This window comes from Stegostoma tigrinum, chromosome 14 (genome assembly GCF_030684315.1).
Source record: "Stegostoma tigrinum isolate sSteTig4 chromosome 14, sSteTig4.hap1, whole genome shotgun sequence".
Classification (NCBI taxonomy): Eukaryota; Metazoa; Chordata; class Chondrichthyes; order Orectolobiformes; family Stegostomatidae; genus Stegostoma; species Stegostoma tigrinum.
The window spans coordinates 2,402,492-2,421,776 of record NC_081367.1 but is presented as its reverse complement, the minus strand read 5'-3'; the positions used below and the strand labels follow the sequence as shown (position 1 = coordinate 2,421,776).

At 43.6% G+C, this 19,285-nt stretch overlaps 1 protein-coding gene across 1 annotated transcript in view; it reads right to left on the bottom strand.

Moving 5' to 3' along the window:
• LOC125457628 (ephrin type-B receptor 1) overlaps positions 1-18,358 on the bottom strand; it is a 442,864-nt gene extending 424,506 nt beyond the window's left edge. The window contains exon 1 of the mRNA XM_048542134.2: positions 18,055-18,358. Within this exon, the coding sequence (XP_048398091.1) occupies positions 18,055-18,106 (52 nt within the window). The 5' untranslated portion in view covers positions 18,107-18,358. The remainder of the gene's footprint in view (positions 1-18,054) is intronic.
• Positions 18,359-19,285: the final 927 nt, after the last annotated feature.

The following is a 19,285-nucleotide window of genomic DNA, read 5'->3' as shown; positions in this document are numbered from 1 at the left end:
TACAATCAAAACCCTCAATTAAGCCATGTTTCGATTTGAAACAAACCTCTTTCTCTGTCCTTCACATATTTTATATTCTTCAGCAGCAAGATTTGAAGAACTTAGTATTTTGAAGGTTCCTGTTGATTCACATTTCTCCGTACAATGTAAAGGCTAAAGATGAGAACTACATAAGAACCTAAAAACTAGGAGCAAGAATAGGCAATTCAGCCTTCTAATACAACCATGGCTGATCTCATTTCAGCTTCAACTTCACTTTTCTGCCCTTCAACCCAACACTAATTAAGAGTTTGTCTATCCTCAAATTTAGTCAATTTCCCAGCATCCACTGCACTCTGGGGTAGTGACTTCCACAGATTCACGACCCTTTAAGAGAAATATAACAGCCTTATCTCTGTTTTACCTTCCCACCTTTCATCTCAGAAATATGATCTCTCATTCTAGATTGTCCCACATGAGGAAACACCTTTAATCTACTTTGTCGAACCATGTTAACATCTTAAATATCCAAATTAGATCTCTAATTGTTTTAAACATGACCAAATACAGGCTCAAATTTCTCAACCTCTCCCCACAAGACGAGCCTTTCACGTCTGGGATTAATGTAGTGAACCTTCTCTGAACATACAGAATACAAGGAACAAGACCCAGACGATTGTGAAATTGTGTCATTCCTTCAGCTAATACGACAGGTGTATAGGGTGAAATTAAATGCTTCCTCTTGGAATAGTGTTGGACTCATTTAATCAGGTGGAAGGCACAAGTAGAAAGCGCATATCTTTCCAGACTCTTCCAATTAAGTCAGAGGTTGAGAAAGACAAGTTCTTTCTCCCTTGAAGCCCCTTTAGACCCTCAACCAGCTGCTAGTGAGGAAGTGAGAGGGTGGGAGCACATGGGAAGGCCATTATGCTACTAGTCTCTAGCATTAGTGTGGGGTGGGTGTGAGCTGTTCCACCCTTTCCTCCTCCTACAACCTCCTGCAAGGGCACCACTGCTCTCCAGACACATCCCACCACACCATCACCTGCTTGATGGGTACTAGAAAGCCTGCCCCACACACCTTCTTCAGGGGCCTCTTCCACTGTGACAGCTCCACACACAGTATTTCACAGTGACTACTGCTCCCAGTGTCTGCTGCCTGGCTTGGAGTGGGTGGCAGCTCTTGGGGGCAGGATTTCTGGTGTTAAAGGCACAGAAACTTCAAACATGAGGGAGCAGACAGATTAAAGATAGGCCTTTAATTCCCATGGGGTTCCTAGAAACGTCCGTGGCTTTTAACCATTAACGGTAACATTCTGGTTGAGTTTAAATCTTTGTCCTATACATTTTTTTCTGTGTCTCATCGAAAACGAAACACAACCAGGCCAAAATAATGAAGCTTTTTAACTGACTAATAGACATTCACCACTGGCTGGATGGTGATCATCTAGAGGAAAGGAATATCAGATGATTGTCAAATGTATCAGAGAGGAATCAAGGAAAACTGTTTTACAGAGCAAGTCATCATGGTCCAGAATGTACCATCTGAAAAGGTGCTGGAAGAAGATTCAGATTAAGTTATAATCTACAAAAGGGTAAATTTGTTAATTGCTGGAAAGGGGAAATGTGCAGGACTAAACTGACTGCTTTTTCAAACAGCCAGCACATCTTTGAAGGGCTATATGGCTGCTTACTGTGCTGGGTCATTCTATGGTTCTATGAACTAAAGATAGCACAGTCACATTACCTCTGCAAAGATGGCGCTATTGATTGAATAGTACAAATGCACTCAATGCTCGTCACTATTCAATTAATTCTGATTGCTATCCGCTGGGCAGTGTATAACTACTTGACTCTGCTGTTGGTGGGGAGTGGGGAACAGCTAGAGGGACACCAATGTGTAAAACTACACTTTGAGTGCAGATAGGAGTGACCTAAGGATCTGGAAGCTCTGGCAAATCTCAGTTCCAGCAACTAAGGTCAAAAGTCAGTAATACCTAAACATAATTCAACTTTGCCTGCCATTCAGCACTTTAACAAGAGCCCAAAATCCCATCATTTGTCACTCTTGCAGATTATTTTACAAAATAATAACTGCATTTTCTTCTTGAGCTGTATAGGAGACTGACTATTAGTCATCAGCAATATTTGTTGCCCATCGCAAATACTGCTTGAGGGCTTGATGGGGAGGGGATTCGATCATATCATTTAGGAGCAGTTACATGAAGGTTAGAGTAAAAGCCAAATACCACGGATGTTGGGAATTTGAAACAAATAGAGAAAATGCTGGAGAAACTCTGCAGGTTTCTCCTGCATTTTAAGTTTTTTCAGCATTCTCAGTGTTTGTTACATGAGGCTAGTTTGGGTCAATGTAGCAGGTTACTTCCCAGGAAGGGCTGAAGAGAACCAGCTGTGTTTTACTGACCATTAGTAACAGCCAAGCAACAGCCCAAATTTACACAAATGTATTTCACGGCTAGGTATGAAAGGACTGGCACGTGCTAACTTTAGCAACATGAGCCTAATACTGTAAGCATTAAGACACCCTACAAACCCTACAAGAATCAGTGACATTCACTTTCTGATTTAAGCTACATCTCTACTTCTGAGCCAGGAAGAGGTTTGTCCCATCATGCCATAACTTGAAATGTAATTAACTCTGCTCTGTTTCACCAAACATGTTCTAATTTTATTTACAAAGCCTCTATTTCTCCTCCATTTCCTACACATTTACAACTTACAAGCTCCCCTCCAAGCCCCCTGACTTGGAGCTACATCGACACTCGCTCACTGTCACTGGGTCAAAAACCTGTAACTTCCTCCCTAAGAACGCTGTGGGTGACCCTACATGCCAGGGACTGTAGTAGATCAAACTGGCAGCTTACATCACCTTCTCCAATGCAATCAGAGATAGGCAATAACTTGGCATGCCTTTCCTGACCCCTCAAACAAGCTCCTTCTGCCTAGTATCAAATGGCTTCAGATATTGGTCGACTAAGCACAGAAACAGCAGAATTTTACAAAGGTAGAGTGAGGATAACTGCTCCTCCAGTAAGGTACTGAGGGACATTTGTACAGTCTTGGGTGCCGTTCTCCCTCTGAAGCATATAATAGATTCCAAGACACGATTTCAAAGGAGATTCTCGGAATGGGTTTCTGGCAGCTGTTTAGCTTCTCTTTTATTTAGTGGGTTGAAGAATCACTGAGCTCAATTTTGACAAGGAATAGCAAGTCAGACGGTGGGAATAGTCAGGGCCAGAGGGTAGGAGGAGCGTCCTCTCAAACATTCACACTTTAGAAGAACTTTGGGGCTCTTCCTTGCATGTAGGAGTTGGGAAGTCATATTGAGGTTGTGCAGGATGTTAGTGAGGCCTCTTCTGCAGGACTGTGTCCAGTTCTGGTCACACTGTTATAGAAAGAATTTTTTTTAGCTGGAGAGGGTTCAGAAAAGATTTACCAGAATGTTGCCTGGGGTAGAGGGTTTGCATTGTAAGGAGAGGCTGATAGGTTGGGACTATTTTCACTGCAGCGTAGGAGATTATAAACCTTATAGAGGTTTATAAAATCATGAGGGGTACAGCTAAGGTGAATAGAGGGTGTCTTCACCCTAGGGTGCAGGATTTCAAGACTTGTGGGCATAATTGTAAGGTGAGGGGAGAAACAATTTAGAAAAGCCATGTGGGCAAGATAATTTTTAACAGACAGAGTGGTTTGTGTGAGGAATGAACTTACAGAGGAAGTGGTGCATGAGGGTACAGTTACAAAGTTTAGAAGACATTTAGATAAGAACATGAATAAGAAATGTTTGGAGGGATATTGGCCAAGTACAGGCAGGTAGGGAAAGTTTATTTTGGAATTGTGGTCGGCATGGTCAGATTGGACCTTCTGTATGACTCACTGACTCCTTGGCTTTATCGTGCCTCAGTGGATCGATGAAAAGGCAGAGAATGCTGGCTGGAAGTGTGGCCGAGCAGTGAAGCATGTGGGTGGTTGATGCATAGCCCCGACTTGCAGGCCAGATCTACACCATCGGGGCCAAGCCTTTGGCTGTGAAGTCAAACCTGGCCCTTATCCACAAGAGAAGCCTCCAGCCAGTGAGCAAAGAAGTCTGGAATACATCTAACATGCGCCTGCTTGCAAAGAATGGGAGTCAGGAAGCGTCAATAGTCAGCATGGACATCAGGCATTTCAAAACAGTGCTGTCTCTCATAGATGCTGTTTGAAGTTTGAGATTTTTTTTCTGCTGTGAGCTACAAAGCTTGAAGGATTATTAAAAAAAAATGCCAGGTTCATTTATAGAGGCCAGAAAACAAGCAAATAGAACAGCACCAGAGCTCCAGTTAAACCCAGAGGATTTGGTTAAATTGGAAGTAAAGAGAAAACAGCAGACTGTGGACCAAAAGTGAATTATTTCAACTGCAGAACTAATTAGTTCAGCAGCTCCTACGCTTGATCCCTACCTAATTTTATATGAAAGGGTGCAAGAAGCACAAGAGAGTTGTACCCTTCAGTCACAAACCTCCAATTTATTTTGTCAAAGAAGAGTATAGCAGCAGAATCTGTGTAATTGCATGAATGGAATAATTCTATGATAGTAAAGGGATGCCGTTATGTTTTTATATCAAGGGGGAAAGGCTACCACAACTGGTAACCAAACCAATCTAATATAGAATTCATAGAATCCCTACAGCATGGAAACAGGCGCTACAGCCCAACAAGTCCACACCAACTCTCAGAGCATCCCATCCAGATCTATCCCTCTATAACCCATCCCTGAATGCTATGGGCAATTTAGCATGGCCAATCCACATAATCTGCACATCTTTGGGCTGTGGGAGGAAACTGGAGCACCCAGGGAATGTGCAAACTCCACACTGACAGTTGCCTGAGGGTGGAATCAAACCTGGGTCCCTGGCAGCAATTCTAACCATCGAACCACTGTGCTTCCCCAAATGTGCCTCAACTTATCTATTATTTTGAATTATAGTTATCTGGTGTCAGCAGCGGTTCAGTAACAACATACCTGACCATCAGTCAGAAGATCATGCATTGAAATTCAATTCTGAAAACTGGATGATACAGGCTGCCACTCCAATGCTGCAATAATGGAGTGCTAGACTGCTGGAAATGCCAACTTTCTGAGCCAAGGGACAATCTTCCATCTCAGATGGGTGTAAAAGTTCCCATGACACTTTGAGGAAGATGGAGGGTGTTACCCCAGAGCCCAGACCAGCAGCTATCCCTCAACCAGCATCATTAACCCAAGCAAACTTGCCACTTCCTTCCCTACTATTTGTGGGATTTTGCAGTTTCCGAACTGTCTGTCATGTTTCCTATATTATAACAGTGACTGCACTTTGAAAGCAGTTCAATAGCTGTGAAGGGAGTTTCACCAGAATGTTATCATCTCAAAAGGGTTAAATTATGAGGGGAAGCTGCATAGAAGAGAGTGTATTACCTTGAGTATGGAATGGATTGTTTGAGGTTTTTGAGACAATTGAAGGATTTTATAAGATAGATGGAGAGAAACTTATTTCCTCCGATCGGAAAGTGTAATAAAAGGACTGAAAATTACAGCGGGACCTTTCCAGGGTGTTGGCAGGAAGCATTTATTTACATAAAGGGCAGTGCAAAAATGGAAATCTCTTCCTCAAAAAGACTGAGGGTCTATAAAAGCCACGCTGGATAGACAAAGGTGAGGCTTGGGAATTAACGCCAATGGAACCAAGGTAGGTAGATGGAGTCAAAATTCAGATCGGGGCAATCTAATTGAATGACAGAACAGATCTAAAAGTCTAATTTCGCCTCCTGTACCTTAAACACCTTGGGATATGCTGAGATTCTGAAAAGTGATACATGAATGCAAGAATTTCTGAATGACTGAGAGTTAGCACAAAGGTACCCATGGGATGCATTCTCTTAAGATTGTCAGGGCTCCTGTGGGAGTTGAGTTTTGTTTTCTTAACTAAGACACTTTCACTTCTCTGGGAGATTGAGCTCTGTGTGCATTATTGTAACGGTTCACCACAGCTGGTGCTATCCACAATATGTATTTCTGTATACACCCAGTGACTAGACTAAACTGTTTGAGGGGCTGCTTTGTTCAACTGGGTACCAGGATTTTGGCTTGAAATGTACTCAGTTGTGGAACTGTAGATCTTGCATTTCATGTGGGTATTACTGTGATTTTAAGAGAAACAAATCCCTCTCTTGCAATGCTATCAAACACCTCTTCAGTTAACGAAGAACAGGAAACCACCAACTTAGCACCAACACAACCTGGAGAGACAAACTGCAAAACACCTCAGTATAGAAGGCTATTCCGGTAGTTACTACCATGTAAATACTGCATGATATATGTACCATACAATACTCCTGTAAATACCAAGAGGAAGAAACGTATAACAAGTCAATCAACTAGATAGTCAGATGTAGAATGTGTTCAAACACTGAGCACTGATATTTACCTTTGATCATAGCTCAGTTTATGGCAGTGAGGTAAAACAGCATCTTGACCCAAAACCTTGAACTGCATTCAATCTTAACAAGATTTTGTTCATACAAACACAGAAATCGCTGCAGACACACAACAGGTCCAGCAGATCCATGGAGAGAGAAACGCCGGAGTTGAAATGTTAACTCTGCTTTCTTGTCACGGATGCTGTCAGACCTGCAGAGTTTCACCAGCAATTTCTGTTTTTGATTCAGACCTCCAGCATCTGCAGCTCTTTGTTTATTTAAGCCTACCTTCACGCTGACTAGAATGTGGACAGTTCTCAGACTGACTGCAAGGTGAAGTGAGAGAGGCTGTCTAGTTCTCAGCCAGCTGTATTTGCAGTGTCAGACTGTGCCCTGATGCAGGATCCAGGTTCCACTAAAACTCCACACCGGTATTGAACTGTGAACTCACCTTGAATGACGGGAACCTTTTGAAACACATAACCTGACTGCAAATGTGATGGACCATAAACAGTAGCTTATCAGAAGCTGGCAGCAGTTAAAGTAAATGACTTTAATGGGGACAGTAATTTACCACAGGTAGATTATTTTCATGCTATTGGTGCTTTGAACTAATAGTTGAAATCAGTGTTAATGGATTCAGCTTAATTCGAGGAAGTGGGATCTGATGTGATGAATCGCTTTCATTCGATCATTTAAAAGGTTTTAAATGTATGTAGAACTCACACCAGTCCCTCCTTCCTGCAATATGTGAGTATTTGTCACTAATTGTATCTGCTTTCAACCAGAACAGCTCCATGCTATGTGTAAGTGGGGCAAATCAGCAGCAGGTCAGAGGCAACAAATTCTGCTGCAAATAAATCACCGCCTGCTTCCCCAAAGCCTGTCTGCCACCTGCAAGGCACAAGTCAGGAGTGTGATGGAATATAACCCACGTGCATGTATGAGTGCAGCTCCAACAACACTCAAGAAACTTGACATCATCCAGGACAAAGCAGCACATCCACAAACATTCACTCCCTCCACCACCGACGCTCAGTAGCAGCAGTGTGTACTATCTACAAGATGCACTGCTGAAATTCACCAAAAATCCTCAGGCAGCACCTTCCAAACTCAGTGATAATGGGAACTGCGGATGCTGGAGAAACCAAGATAACAAAGTATGAAGCTGGATGAACACAGCAGGCCAAGCAGCATCTCAGGAGCACACAAGCTGACATTTCGGGCCTAGGCCCTTCATCAGAGAGGGGGATGGGGAGAGGATTCTGGAATAAATAGGGAGAGAGGGGGAGGCGGACCGAAGATGGATAGAGGAGAAGATAGGTGGAGAGGAGAGTGTAGGTGGGGAGGTGGGGAGGGGATTCGTCAGTCCGGGGAGGACGAACAGGTCAAGGAGGCAGGATGAAGTTGGTAGGTGGGGAATGGAGGTGCAGCTTGAGGTGGGAGGAGGGGATAGGTGAGAGGAAGAACAGGTTAGGGAGGTGGGGACGAGCTGGGCTCGTTTAGTGATGCAGTGGGGGGAGGGGACAAGCTGGGCCGGTTTTGGGATGCAGTGGGGGAGGGGGAGATTTTGAAGCTTGTGAAGTCCCCCTTGATACCATTGGGCTGCAGGGTTCCCAAGCAGAATATGAGTTGCTGTTCCTGCAACCTTCGGGTGGCATCATTGTGGCACTGCAGGAGGCCCATGATGGACATGTCATCTAAGGAATGGGAGGGGGAGCTAAAATGGTTCGCGACTGGGAGGTGTAGTTGTTTATTGTGAACTGAGCGGAGGTGTTCTGCATAGCAGTCCCCAAGCCTCCGCTAGGTTTCTCCAATGTAGAGGATGCCACACCGGGTACAGTGGATACAGTATACCACATTGGCAGATGTGCAGGTGAACATCTGCTTAATAGGGAAAGTCAAGCTGGGCCCTGGGATGGGGGTGAGGGAGGAGGTGTGGGGGCAAGTGTAGCACTTCCTGCGGTTGCAGGGGGAGGTGCCGGGTGTGGTGGGGTTAGAGGGGATTGTGGAGCGGACAAGGGAGTCGCGGGGAGAGTTGTCTCTCCAGAAGGCAGACAAGGGTGGGGTTGGAAAAATGGCTTGGGTGGTGAGGTCGGATTGTAGATGGCGAAAGTGTTGGAGGATGATGCATTGTATCCGGAGGTTGGTGGGGTGGTATGTGAGGACGAGGGAGATTCTCTTAGGGCACTTCCATCTCGAAGGACAAAGGCAGCAGGTGCATGAGAACATCATCATCTTCGACCTCCCCTCTCAACCGCAACCTGACTTGGATATATACCGCCATTCCTTCAGTGTCATTAGGTCAAAATCCTGGAAAAACCTTTCTATGCGCATTGAGGGGCTACCTGCAGCACATGGGGGAGGCAGGTTACTACCACCACTAGGAGCAGACAATAAATGCTTGCCCAGCCAGCAATGCCCACATTGCACAAATGAGCTAAAGTAAAACGCTGAGTATCTCAAGCTTGGATATTAGGGGCTTATCCAATCAAGCAAAAGGCTAATTTGATGAAGTTTACAAGATCCTGAATGGTCTCGACAAAGTGGATGTGGAAGGCATGTTTGTTCCTGAGGGTCTGTCCAGTACAAGGGGGCACTGTTTGAAAATTATGGCTCGCTCTTTCAGGACAGAGATGAGGGAAATTTTCTCTTTTTTCCCCGCAGGGTGTAAAAATTGGCAGCCTTCTGCCTCTGTGGAAGAAGGGTCGTAGATTATTTTTAAGATGGAAGTAAATGGATTCTTATTAGGTATGAGAATCAAAGATTATCAGGTGGAGGTGAGAACGTGGAATTTAAAACTTAAACAGATCAGCCACAATCTTATTAAATGGTGCAGTGGGCTTGAAGTGTAGAATGCCTACATGTGCTCCTAATCCATGTGTTTATTTAACCACAACATAATCTGTGGTCCCTGACAACAGGTCAAGAGCTGGAGTTTACTAAGAAATGGGAAGGAGCAAGTGAATATCATGCAGGCCAATACTAAAATCCACTTCTTTAAAAATCATTTGCCAAAATAGAAATGATGAAAATTTTGATGAAAGCACATTCAGACTGTAAATCATTCTGCAATTCTATGGCTGATGTTGTAGACTCTGAATTTACAAAAGAATACCATAATGAGAGCAGTCGTGGGTGGCATGAATTTAAAATACTACTCTCACACATGATATATAGCTTTGAATAAGAACTTGAGGGAATGAACATTCTCCACCTTTGAAGATGCAAAGCAAAATAACTTTGCATATAGTTTCAGTCCAGGTTCCTAACGGAGTTGAGCCCGAGGGACAAACTGCCCACAACATATCATTAATTGACACATCCAAAATGCAAATGTTACATTAATGCAGCAAGGGTTGTGTTCTTTCAGGTTTGTATTAAGATATAGGGTCCTCCTGTGGTCCTTTGGGAGATGAACAGCTATTGTCTAATACTGAATTGTGTAGAGCAGAAAGGATCTGGTTTTGATAACTGTTTTTGCGTCATGTTTTTGCTGGGCTTTGTGGTGCTCTCTCTGCTCTCAGTGGACTTGGACAACTGACGGAGGAACTAAAACTTGTCAAGGTTCTCAACCCCAATTTCTATTCAGTCACCTCTACCGAATTATACGTATTTGACACCAGTCAGGACTCAGAGGAGTTCAGCTATATTCCTCCTTGTTTGACTTCCCTACCCAAACACACCATCTTGGAACACAGTGGTTTGAATAACGACAACAATTTGCATTTAAATATCACAATTTACTGTGTAAAAGCAAATATCTCAAAGCATTTCACAAAACTGTGATCAAAATATATCTGACACCAAGTCATGCTTTTGCAGAGAGGAGGGACGCAAAGAAGTTTAGCCAGAGGAATCGGGTTAGGGCCTCAGCACTGAAGTCACGATCAACAATATCGGAGTGATTAAAACTGTGCATGCTATAGAAAGCAGAATTGAAGAAATGTAATGATCACAGAGGTCCAAAGGAGGATACAAGGGTAGGGAGGAGCAAGGCGATGGAGCAATTTGAGAACAGATGTGAATAAAAGCATCAACGCATGAAGTGAGCAAGAGTCAATCTAAGCTCTTCAGAGGAAGACAGTAGATATACATAGTACTATAGTGAGAGACAGGGTATATTTGATTGAGGAAATAGGTAACCTTGTCAACTATTATATCTTTAACCCAAGATATGTTACACCTTGAGAGGCAAAAAGAAAATAACAGAAATGTAGGATTTTTAAATGGTGGTGTTGCTGGAATGACCTCATCCAACGAGGTAGCTCCAGAGCAATCCACAGAGTGTTAACTGGTTACAGACGAGACTTCTCTTCACTCTGGTAGACACCTGTCTCTCAGAGCTGCCAGTTAATCTCATTTTCCATACTTAATAAACAGTGCTTTTGTTGAATTTGAGTGGAGCATGAATTCTCTGAATATTACATTACTCAACGTAAACATACATTTCACTCTCACAACACAGCCTTTAAGAGCTGAGCGTTTGTGCTTTATAATGAGGTGGGTGTTGCAGTGAATAACCCCACAGTCCAGTCTTGAGATAGTGCAGCCTTGCAGCCAGCAGAGAACTGAAAGATCTGTAATGAGGGTGAGCTGTAGTGTTATTTTATAACAGCACAACAAACAGCTCCTTCTCCATTACAGCAGCTTTTAATAGTTCATTTTGGAAGTGGTACACTTGAGCTTAGTGAAGAAGGCAATTTCAGCACAAGGATATACATGAGAAATATGTTTACTGATCATTTCAATATTGGCCTAGCCATTGCTAGAAAATAACAAGGAATTTAATGCATAAATAACCCAGCATCTTATGACGAACAAGAGACACACTGTGAGTTTGCAAATTGCCACAAGTGGCTGTATAACTTGTAGCATTCTACCATTAGCTTCACAGAAACACGAGCCCATCTCATCATGAGTTTGAAAAGAAAGGTTGCATTTGTGCATGAATTGAACTCATCATCGTGTTATGGGGAGATGAGAGTGAAGTGATAATGTTACTTGACTGTTAATCCAAAATTCCAAGATAATGGACTAGGGATATGGGCTCAAATCCCACCACAGCAGCTGGGAGGATTTCAATTCAACAAAATCATGAACTGAAAGCCAGCCTCAGTAAAACTGTCCATTAAACTATCAAAAATTGTTTCTACAACCTCACTTGGTTCATCAATGCTCTTAATACAAAGAGATCCACTATCCTTAGCTGTTCTAGCCTACATGTGACTGCAGATGCATAGCAATGTTACTTCCCTTTGAAATGGCCTAGCAAGACAATCAGTTCAAAGGCAATTAAGGATGGGCCACAAATGCTGGCCTTGCCAGTGACATTCTCATCTCAGCACTTAACAATTTATGGGCCCTTCTCATGCAGTTCCATTCCTGCAATGCTCTCCTGCCCAGAAAACAAAATAGTGGCGATCTGTGCCCTGCAGATAGCAAATTGGTTTTTTGAAAGCTTCAAGCTTTTTTTTATGCTTCTCCCTGGTGTGCATCCATCACACACTCATAGCCTAATCTTTCTTTCCCTCTCTTTATTCTCCTTTCTGTACCTAATTTGACTCCACAAAATTTCCTACTTTGTTATACCTCTGGTCCATTCCCTGTTTTTTTTAACTTTTTGGACTGGTGAGGAAGATAGATTATTCATCCTTTTTTTTAAAACTAAGGTCCCAGATCCCCATTAACCTCACCACAGCCATTTCAAGTGACTTGCAGGACAAATTAATCAGCATTTTGTGGCCCAGAACAAAGCCCATTATAAACAAGACCATTTTATCAGTGTAAAAGAAGAACATGTCTTTTAACATCTTTTAGAGATCGACAAGAATTGGCTTCCTTGTGCTCAAAGGAACAGCAAGTTCTGTTTGTCCTGTGTATCTCAATGAGATTTTCTCTCTGAAAAGTCGAATGAGTTTTTCAGTTTGAAAGGTTTTTCTTTCAGAGAACAGGAAACCGAAAATTCAACCAGAGACAAGGGCTCAGATTTTCACCATCCCCCCCACCTTACAAATCAGACCAGCTTCTCAAAAGGTCCTTATCCCATTTAAATTACATGGTACAGGTTGAAAGTACTGTACCGACATACAGCTGTACGACAGAAGGAGATGAAAATCAGTATAGGAGTTGGTCAGGTAGCCCCTCTAACTTGTTCCACCAATCAATTAGATCAGGCTAACCTGAGAGGAGGAAGAACAGAATGTTAACTATGTAGACCATCCATCATCAACTATGACCTGACAGAGACAGAAACAATTTTTTTTTGTTTGGAAATTCCACTATTGTTCGATAGAATAAAGAACAATATTACTGGTTGAGTATTCGCGAATATTCTATGGCCAGTGTTCTGCCAAATGAAAGGCATGCTTTCTGGAACCAGTGGCTGGTCAGTAGATTACCACTGGGTTCAGTACATTGCTGCACCCTTTGTTGAAAATGGACAGACACTGGCATTGCTTCCAACATGTAGTGATCATGGCACAACGCAACTCCAGGCCCACTCAAATGAGCAAGCCATTCAGATCTTTGAGCCTGCTCCAAAATTAAATCAGACCATGGGCAATCAATGTTCAAAACAGCCAAGAAGGTACACAGAAAAGCTCCAGCAAACATGAACCTGTCTACATATCAGATACTATTCCTGTCAAACATTCTTCTGTTTCCTTTCTCACAGATTACATGTTCATCTTGGCTTTGTGCGACAGGGAAAACCAGACAAAAGGCCATACATCTGGATCACTCACACATGAAACAGAAAATACTCAGCTCACTTTACAGATTGATAATTTTTCTTTGAATCAAATGAGACGAAGGTTGTCATTTAAAAAAACATTAATTTCCCCACACTTTCTTTTTTAAGAACCGCAGTCATTTCTTGCAAATCTACTCCGCAATTCAGGTCATTTTTAGCAATTGAAATTCTACCAGCAGCAAGTTATGCATTGGTAAATGAATTCAAAAGCAATTTATGTGAATACACGGCAAGTCGACAAATTATAGGCATGAGGTGCAAAAATAAACTGGATACTCCACAACTTTCGTGACTATGGGGTGTGTCATTAAATTGGTCTTGAACTGATAACTAAATATTACACTGCACATTTTTAGACATGGCAATAAGGAAAGCATTAACTGCCTCGCCTCTCTCTATTTATGTAATCTCCACCAAGCCTCAGAGATCTCTGTATACCTCTAATTCTAGTCCTTTGAGCATCTCTGATTTTAACCACTTCACAACTGGCCTTAGCCATAGCTCCAAGCTCTGGAATTATTTTGCTAACCCTTTCTGCCTTGTTCATCTTTAAGATGCTCCTCTAAAGTGATGTCGTTGACCAAACTTTTAGCGACCTGCATATTTTCATGTTAGATTTTGCTTCAAAGCAATTTTATCTTCATAAAGGCACTAGATAGACATGTTTTTGTTGTTCCAGATGGGATGATGGGAATGATCCCCTTTAAGAGTGTCGCCAGGGAAATCATTCAGTAATCAATACTGTTGTGACTTAACATGGATTTGTTCTTTAACATTTAAAGGGCACTCAGAAGGCTGAAAATGAATTTGAGCCCCTGCCTTCACCTTTCAAATGGAGCAACTTAAACAATGTGCATGACAGCAGTGAAATTTCCCTGGTTAATTCCTACCGCTGTCTTCACATCACACATAATAGTCCACCTCTCCTCAAATCACATTTAACTCAATCTAATTGTAAAATTCCATACATCAACGTTTCAGGGACAAATGCAGACTGAGATCCATAACCAATTCCTTCTCAGCAAATAATACAGCAATATTCCCACAACTCAATTGGTTACATTGAACTGCAGACAACCACTAACTGCTTGAGCCGTGAAATCAGCTAGAAATCTTACAAACTCGTAGACACATAGAGCCAGAACATTCTCGCCAAATACGTATTCAATCAAACAGGAGGAGACACACACACACACATACACGTACACACACACACACACACACACACACACACACACACACACACACTTAGAGGTAATACTCACACAGCATTTTGCACATATAGATAAACATCCGCATAAATGTGCAGTCTTTTGGTTATTTTGTATCTCAGAATGACCAAACTAATGTCACAATGCAGAAGGTTTAAGTATTCATTAAGCAAAGATTAGAGCGCACTGCGCAAAGACAATGCTCCAACTGTGTTGTCAGTTCTCAACTGTGTTGCAGTGATACACAGTACATGGCTGAGGATTTGAAATTGTCCATCTGCCTATTCCGCTTTAGCTAATATCGAGCTCTGGTGAATTTCCTCACTTTCTGCTTGTGTCTCAGAATCTGCAGCCATCTCCCTAGCTGTCCTCTTTCCTCAACACCACTACCACCAACCCCACATGTGTCCAGTGCCAACCCATTAAATAACCCTCCCACAAACTCCAACTACCCCCCACTCCCACACAGCCTAAGCCCAACTCCCCACACTCAAACACAAATGATTGAGAAGCTGCTGGAAGAAACTACCCCTACTTGCTTAATTTCACTCTGCCCCTCCCCAGTCCCTGTCCTGAAGGTTCTCAGTGAAGAATTCATCGTTAACAGGGAGATAATCCTCCATTGGAATCCGTGGTTGTGACATTGGTGCATGTGACATCAGTGAGGTAGACCCAGCAGTGCGAGATGGCATCTGAGGATTGGTGACTTTGACCTTGGGTGGGTCCAACGCACATGGTGGCAAGGCAATGACAAAGGCAAATTGGTCCAGTGGCAAAAGATGGTGCTTGAGGATCGGTGAGTTTATCATCAGTTGGATCCAATACTGGCAGCAATAAAGCGGCGGTTGGAAGGGCATCATGGTGGCTTCGATGAGGTGGGCCTAGTGGCAAGAGACACGATTTTGACATTGGTGCGTCCAGCACAGGTGGCAGCGAGGCTGGGGCAGAGGGGAAATCGGCCCAGCAGTGAACGATGGGATCTGTGGATTGACGATATCAACGTTTGGTAGGTCTGGTTCACACAGTGACAGAGGGATGGTGGAGATGGTGTTATTGATGGCAATGAGCAAGCTCAGGAGTGACGGACACTCTTTAAGCTATATCTTTCTATTTTCCCCCACTCATTCTTAAATTATTAAAGGTGGCACAGAATTTTGGCAAGAAATGGAAGCTTTTCACTGCATTTTATTGTATTGATAGTAAAAGACACATGACAATAAAATATAATACATTCATTCAATCCAAACACTCTGGCTGAATGTAGCGCCCCTTCGGTACCAACCAGGAATCTTCTTGGAAATGGGGAATTGCCAGAAGTGGGATAGAATCAGGCAGGATCTAGGGAGTGGTTAGGATCCCGGATTCCCTGTAACTACACCGTCTCTCCCTCTTCCCCAGGTTCACACTTATTGTGCAGACAGGACCGTCTCCCTGCTGCCGGATGTTTGACGAATTGAGGATGTGAGTGGCAGGCAAATGGGTTTGAAACGGCTTCGGGGAGTTGGGTGGTGGGGGGAGGTGGAGCTGGGAATGTGAAGCCCGCATCTCCCCAGAGACCCTCATTAGGCGACTCATTGAAAGCGATGTGTTAATGAAGTCACAGAGGCACCTCCTGGAGCTCCTCAACAAACGGATTCACAAGCACTGGTTGCAGTAACGAGGCCATCCCAGATTCAGGCTAACAGTGGGGGCGGAGGGCTTGCCAACAAAATAACAAATTATTTATTCCCGTCCCTGGATCTTCACCAAAATAAGTACCCTGAAAGCTTTTCTGGGCCATTCGCGTGCTATTAAGTCGGGGAGAGAAAGTGAAAAGCAAAACAGCGAGCGGTAGAAAACCTGCTTTCTAACAGAGCGCCGGGATTCCACTGTATTTTACAGCTAAAAAAGGGAAGCTGTTCTTTCCAGAAACGGAGTGAACAAAATTCCAGTCCAATCCCAGTCTCACAAACAGTCTGGGTGTTTTAATACCTCCTGAAGATTAGAAATAGCCAACAAACACAACAGCCCGATTATCTCAAACGATGAAAGTTGCATTGTCACAGCGAATCTCAGCGATATTTAATGTTGAAGTGCTGCTACACATAATCAGCAGGCTACAGTTCACCGCGAGATAGTCGAAACAGCACGTATCACTTTGAGAGATGTTTCTCAGACTGCCAGCGCCAAGCTGCTCATTGTCTCCTTCTGTGCGAACCGGACAGGAGCTTAGCTCACCCCGACCCCATCGTACCCACTACCTCCATCACCCGGAGGGACCTGAAAACAGCATTTCCATTTCACATGCATCAACACAATTCACCAAGAAAAGCCATTCTCGCCGTTGCTTCGTCTTTGCAAAGTCTTCAAATTCTCCAGTCAACTCACAATGTCGAACTGCCCCAGCTGCATCTACTTTGTCGCGCAGTGCAAAGATTAAAATCTACTGTTGCCTCTCTCACTTTTACACACAATGACACACTCATTCACACAAACACATGCCCACCTACACAGCTACTCAGATTCAGACAGATACACACACACAGGTACACACACACGCAGGTGTACTCATAACACAAAAATAGATACCGCAACCATCCGGACGCACGGGCAGAGATATTCACAGATACCCACAAATAGATAAATACAGATTCACATTCACACACACACACACAAACAGATAAATATTCTCACACACATTCACACAGATACACAAATTCAGGCTGACACAAGACACATTCACACAGAAACATTCAGGCTCTCACACAAACACACACTGACACACATTCATATACACACACAGCCACACATTCACACTCACACAGATACACATATACACAATCACGCTGTCACAGATACACATTCACACTGTAAAACAGATACACATACACAATGTCACACAAATACACACATTCACACTCACACACAGGTATACATTCACTCGCATACGGTCACACACATATGCCCACTCGCACACAGCGACATATTCACACACGCACAGCTACACATTCACACACACACAGCTACAACGTCCACACACACAGCTATACACATTCACATACACACACACGCACGTACACACACACACTCACACATCCATACATCCATACATACACACACATCCAAACACACATTCACACACTCAGATACATGCATTCACACTCACGCAAGTAAACACTCAGGCACTTTTGACACACACTTTCATCACTTTCTGCATCGTTGTTAACATGTAGCACAACCCACAAGAATGAGCTTTTTTTGATACCCCGAAGTCATCCAATGATGGCTATCCCTCCAATGACGCCCAGCAAAGCGTCGGGGCCAAACGACAGGAGAGGGTCCCATCACGGGATAAACCCACAACCGCCAAGGCCAATCCAGCTGGCGCGATGTAAAGCCCAGTTCCATCGGCAACAGCAACACTGCATTGCAGCGGCGAAAGAAACAGTGTGGGAGAGGGTCGAGCAACCAACATCAATTTGCAAATAAATATCACATTTTACTTTCGCTTCTTCACAAAAAGAACTCTATCACCCCTTGCAAACACATGGGGAGAGGCGACTGCAACTTTTTTTTCTTTTAAACATGCAAGTTTTGTTTTAAAACAAACTGGACAATTGCAAGCTGAGGTAAATCTCACGAGAGGAGACAGAGAATGGGGACAGTTGTTACCTTCCACAGCACCGACTGCAGACAGCAGGCAGAGGATGAGAATGGGAATCATAATTTTGGATCCTGCCCGGTGTTGGGGAAGGGTTTGGGGAGGGTTTCCTGCTGCTGGTTATATTCCAGAACGCGGAGCGCGAGTCTCTGTCTCCCTGTACAGTCACATTGCAGGCTCGATCAGCACGGAGTACTCTATCTCTCTACGTCTCTCTCTCTCTCACACACACACACACACACACACATACACACAAACACACATACACACATAGACACAGGGAGCTGGATGTGGAAGGGGGCGGGGAAGGAGGGATTACCAGACCCAGCCCCCCCCGAGTACCAAACCCCTTCCAATCGCAGCCTCTCATTTCTCCCAACCCGGCCAATCATCAGTCAGCCCAACCCACATATCAGGGCTTGGGGGAAGGATGCAAGAAACAGCAAACTTTGCACTATTGTTGGAGCTGGGAGAGGAAATAAAAGTGAGATGGCACTATCTAGTGGGAATGATAGGTATTACACACTCGCTGTTCCAGGGCTGTGTCCCATTTTACTAAGTAGCCCTTTCACTCTTCACCTCTTTATTTCCTTACCCCCTTGACAGTGACATCACAATTTCTGCCTGCTCTACACCTGATGTGTTGCAGTCAGACAGCAACCGTTCTGGTCCTTAACTAGATTGGTCCTCCATCCTCCTCCTCCCCCATCAAAGCAATATCTGGAATCCTTCCAAGTCTGTCAGACCATCAGATTGATCTCCAAACCTCAACCAGCCGTGGCTGCCTAGCCTGGTTACTTCTGAGTTTGAAGGTTTCAAATTTGAATGCCTAATCCAGATCTAGGGGCAGAATCCCAGATGAGTAAGCAGAAAGAGAAGAGAGCCATGGCTAGAAATTTATCTTTCAAGCAACTCATGTTTAAAAGAATGTGATAATGGGAACTGCAGATGCTGGAGAATCCAAGATAATAAAATGAGGCTGGATGAACACAGCAGGCCCAGCAGCATCTCAGGAGCACAGAGGCTCTGATGAAGGGTCTAGGCCTGAAACATCGGCTTTAAAAGAATAAGATTAGCTGGCAATTCATCTCATTCCTGTCTCTACAGTCTTGTTGGGACAGAGATGTGAATAAATTGTGAGCAAATCTCACCACAGTCAACTCTCCCATGATAGGGAAGCCTTGACTGGTGAGTTTAGATATTTCTGAACAAATTGTCCAGAGATGTTATGACACACCGCTG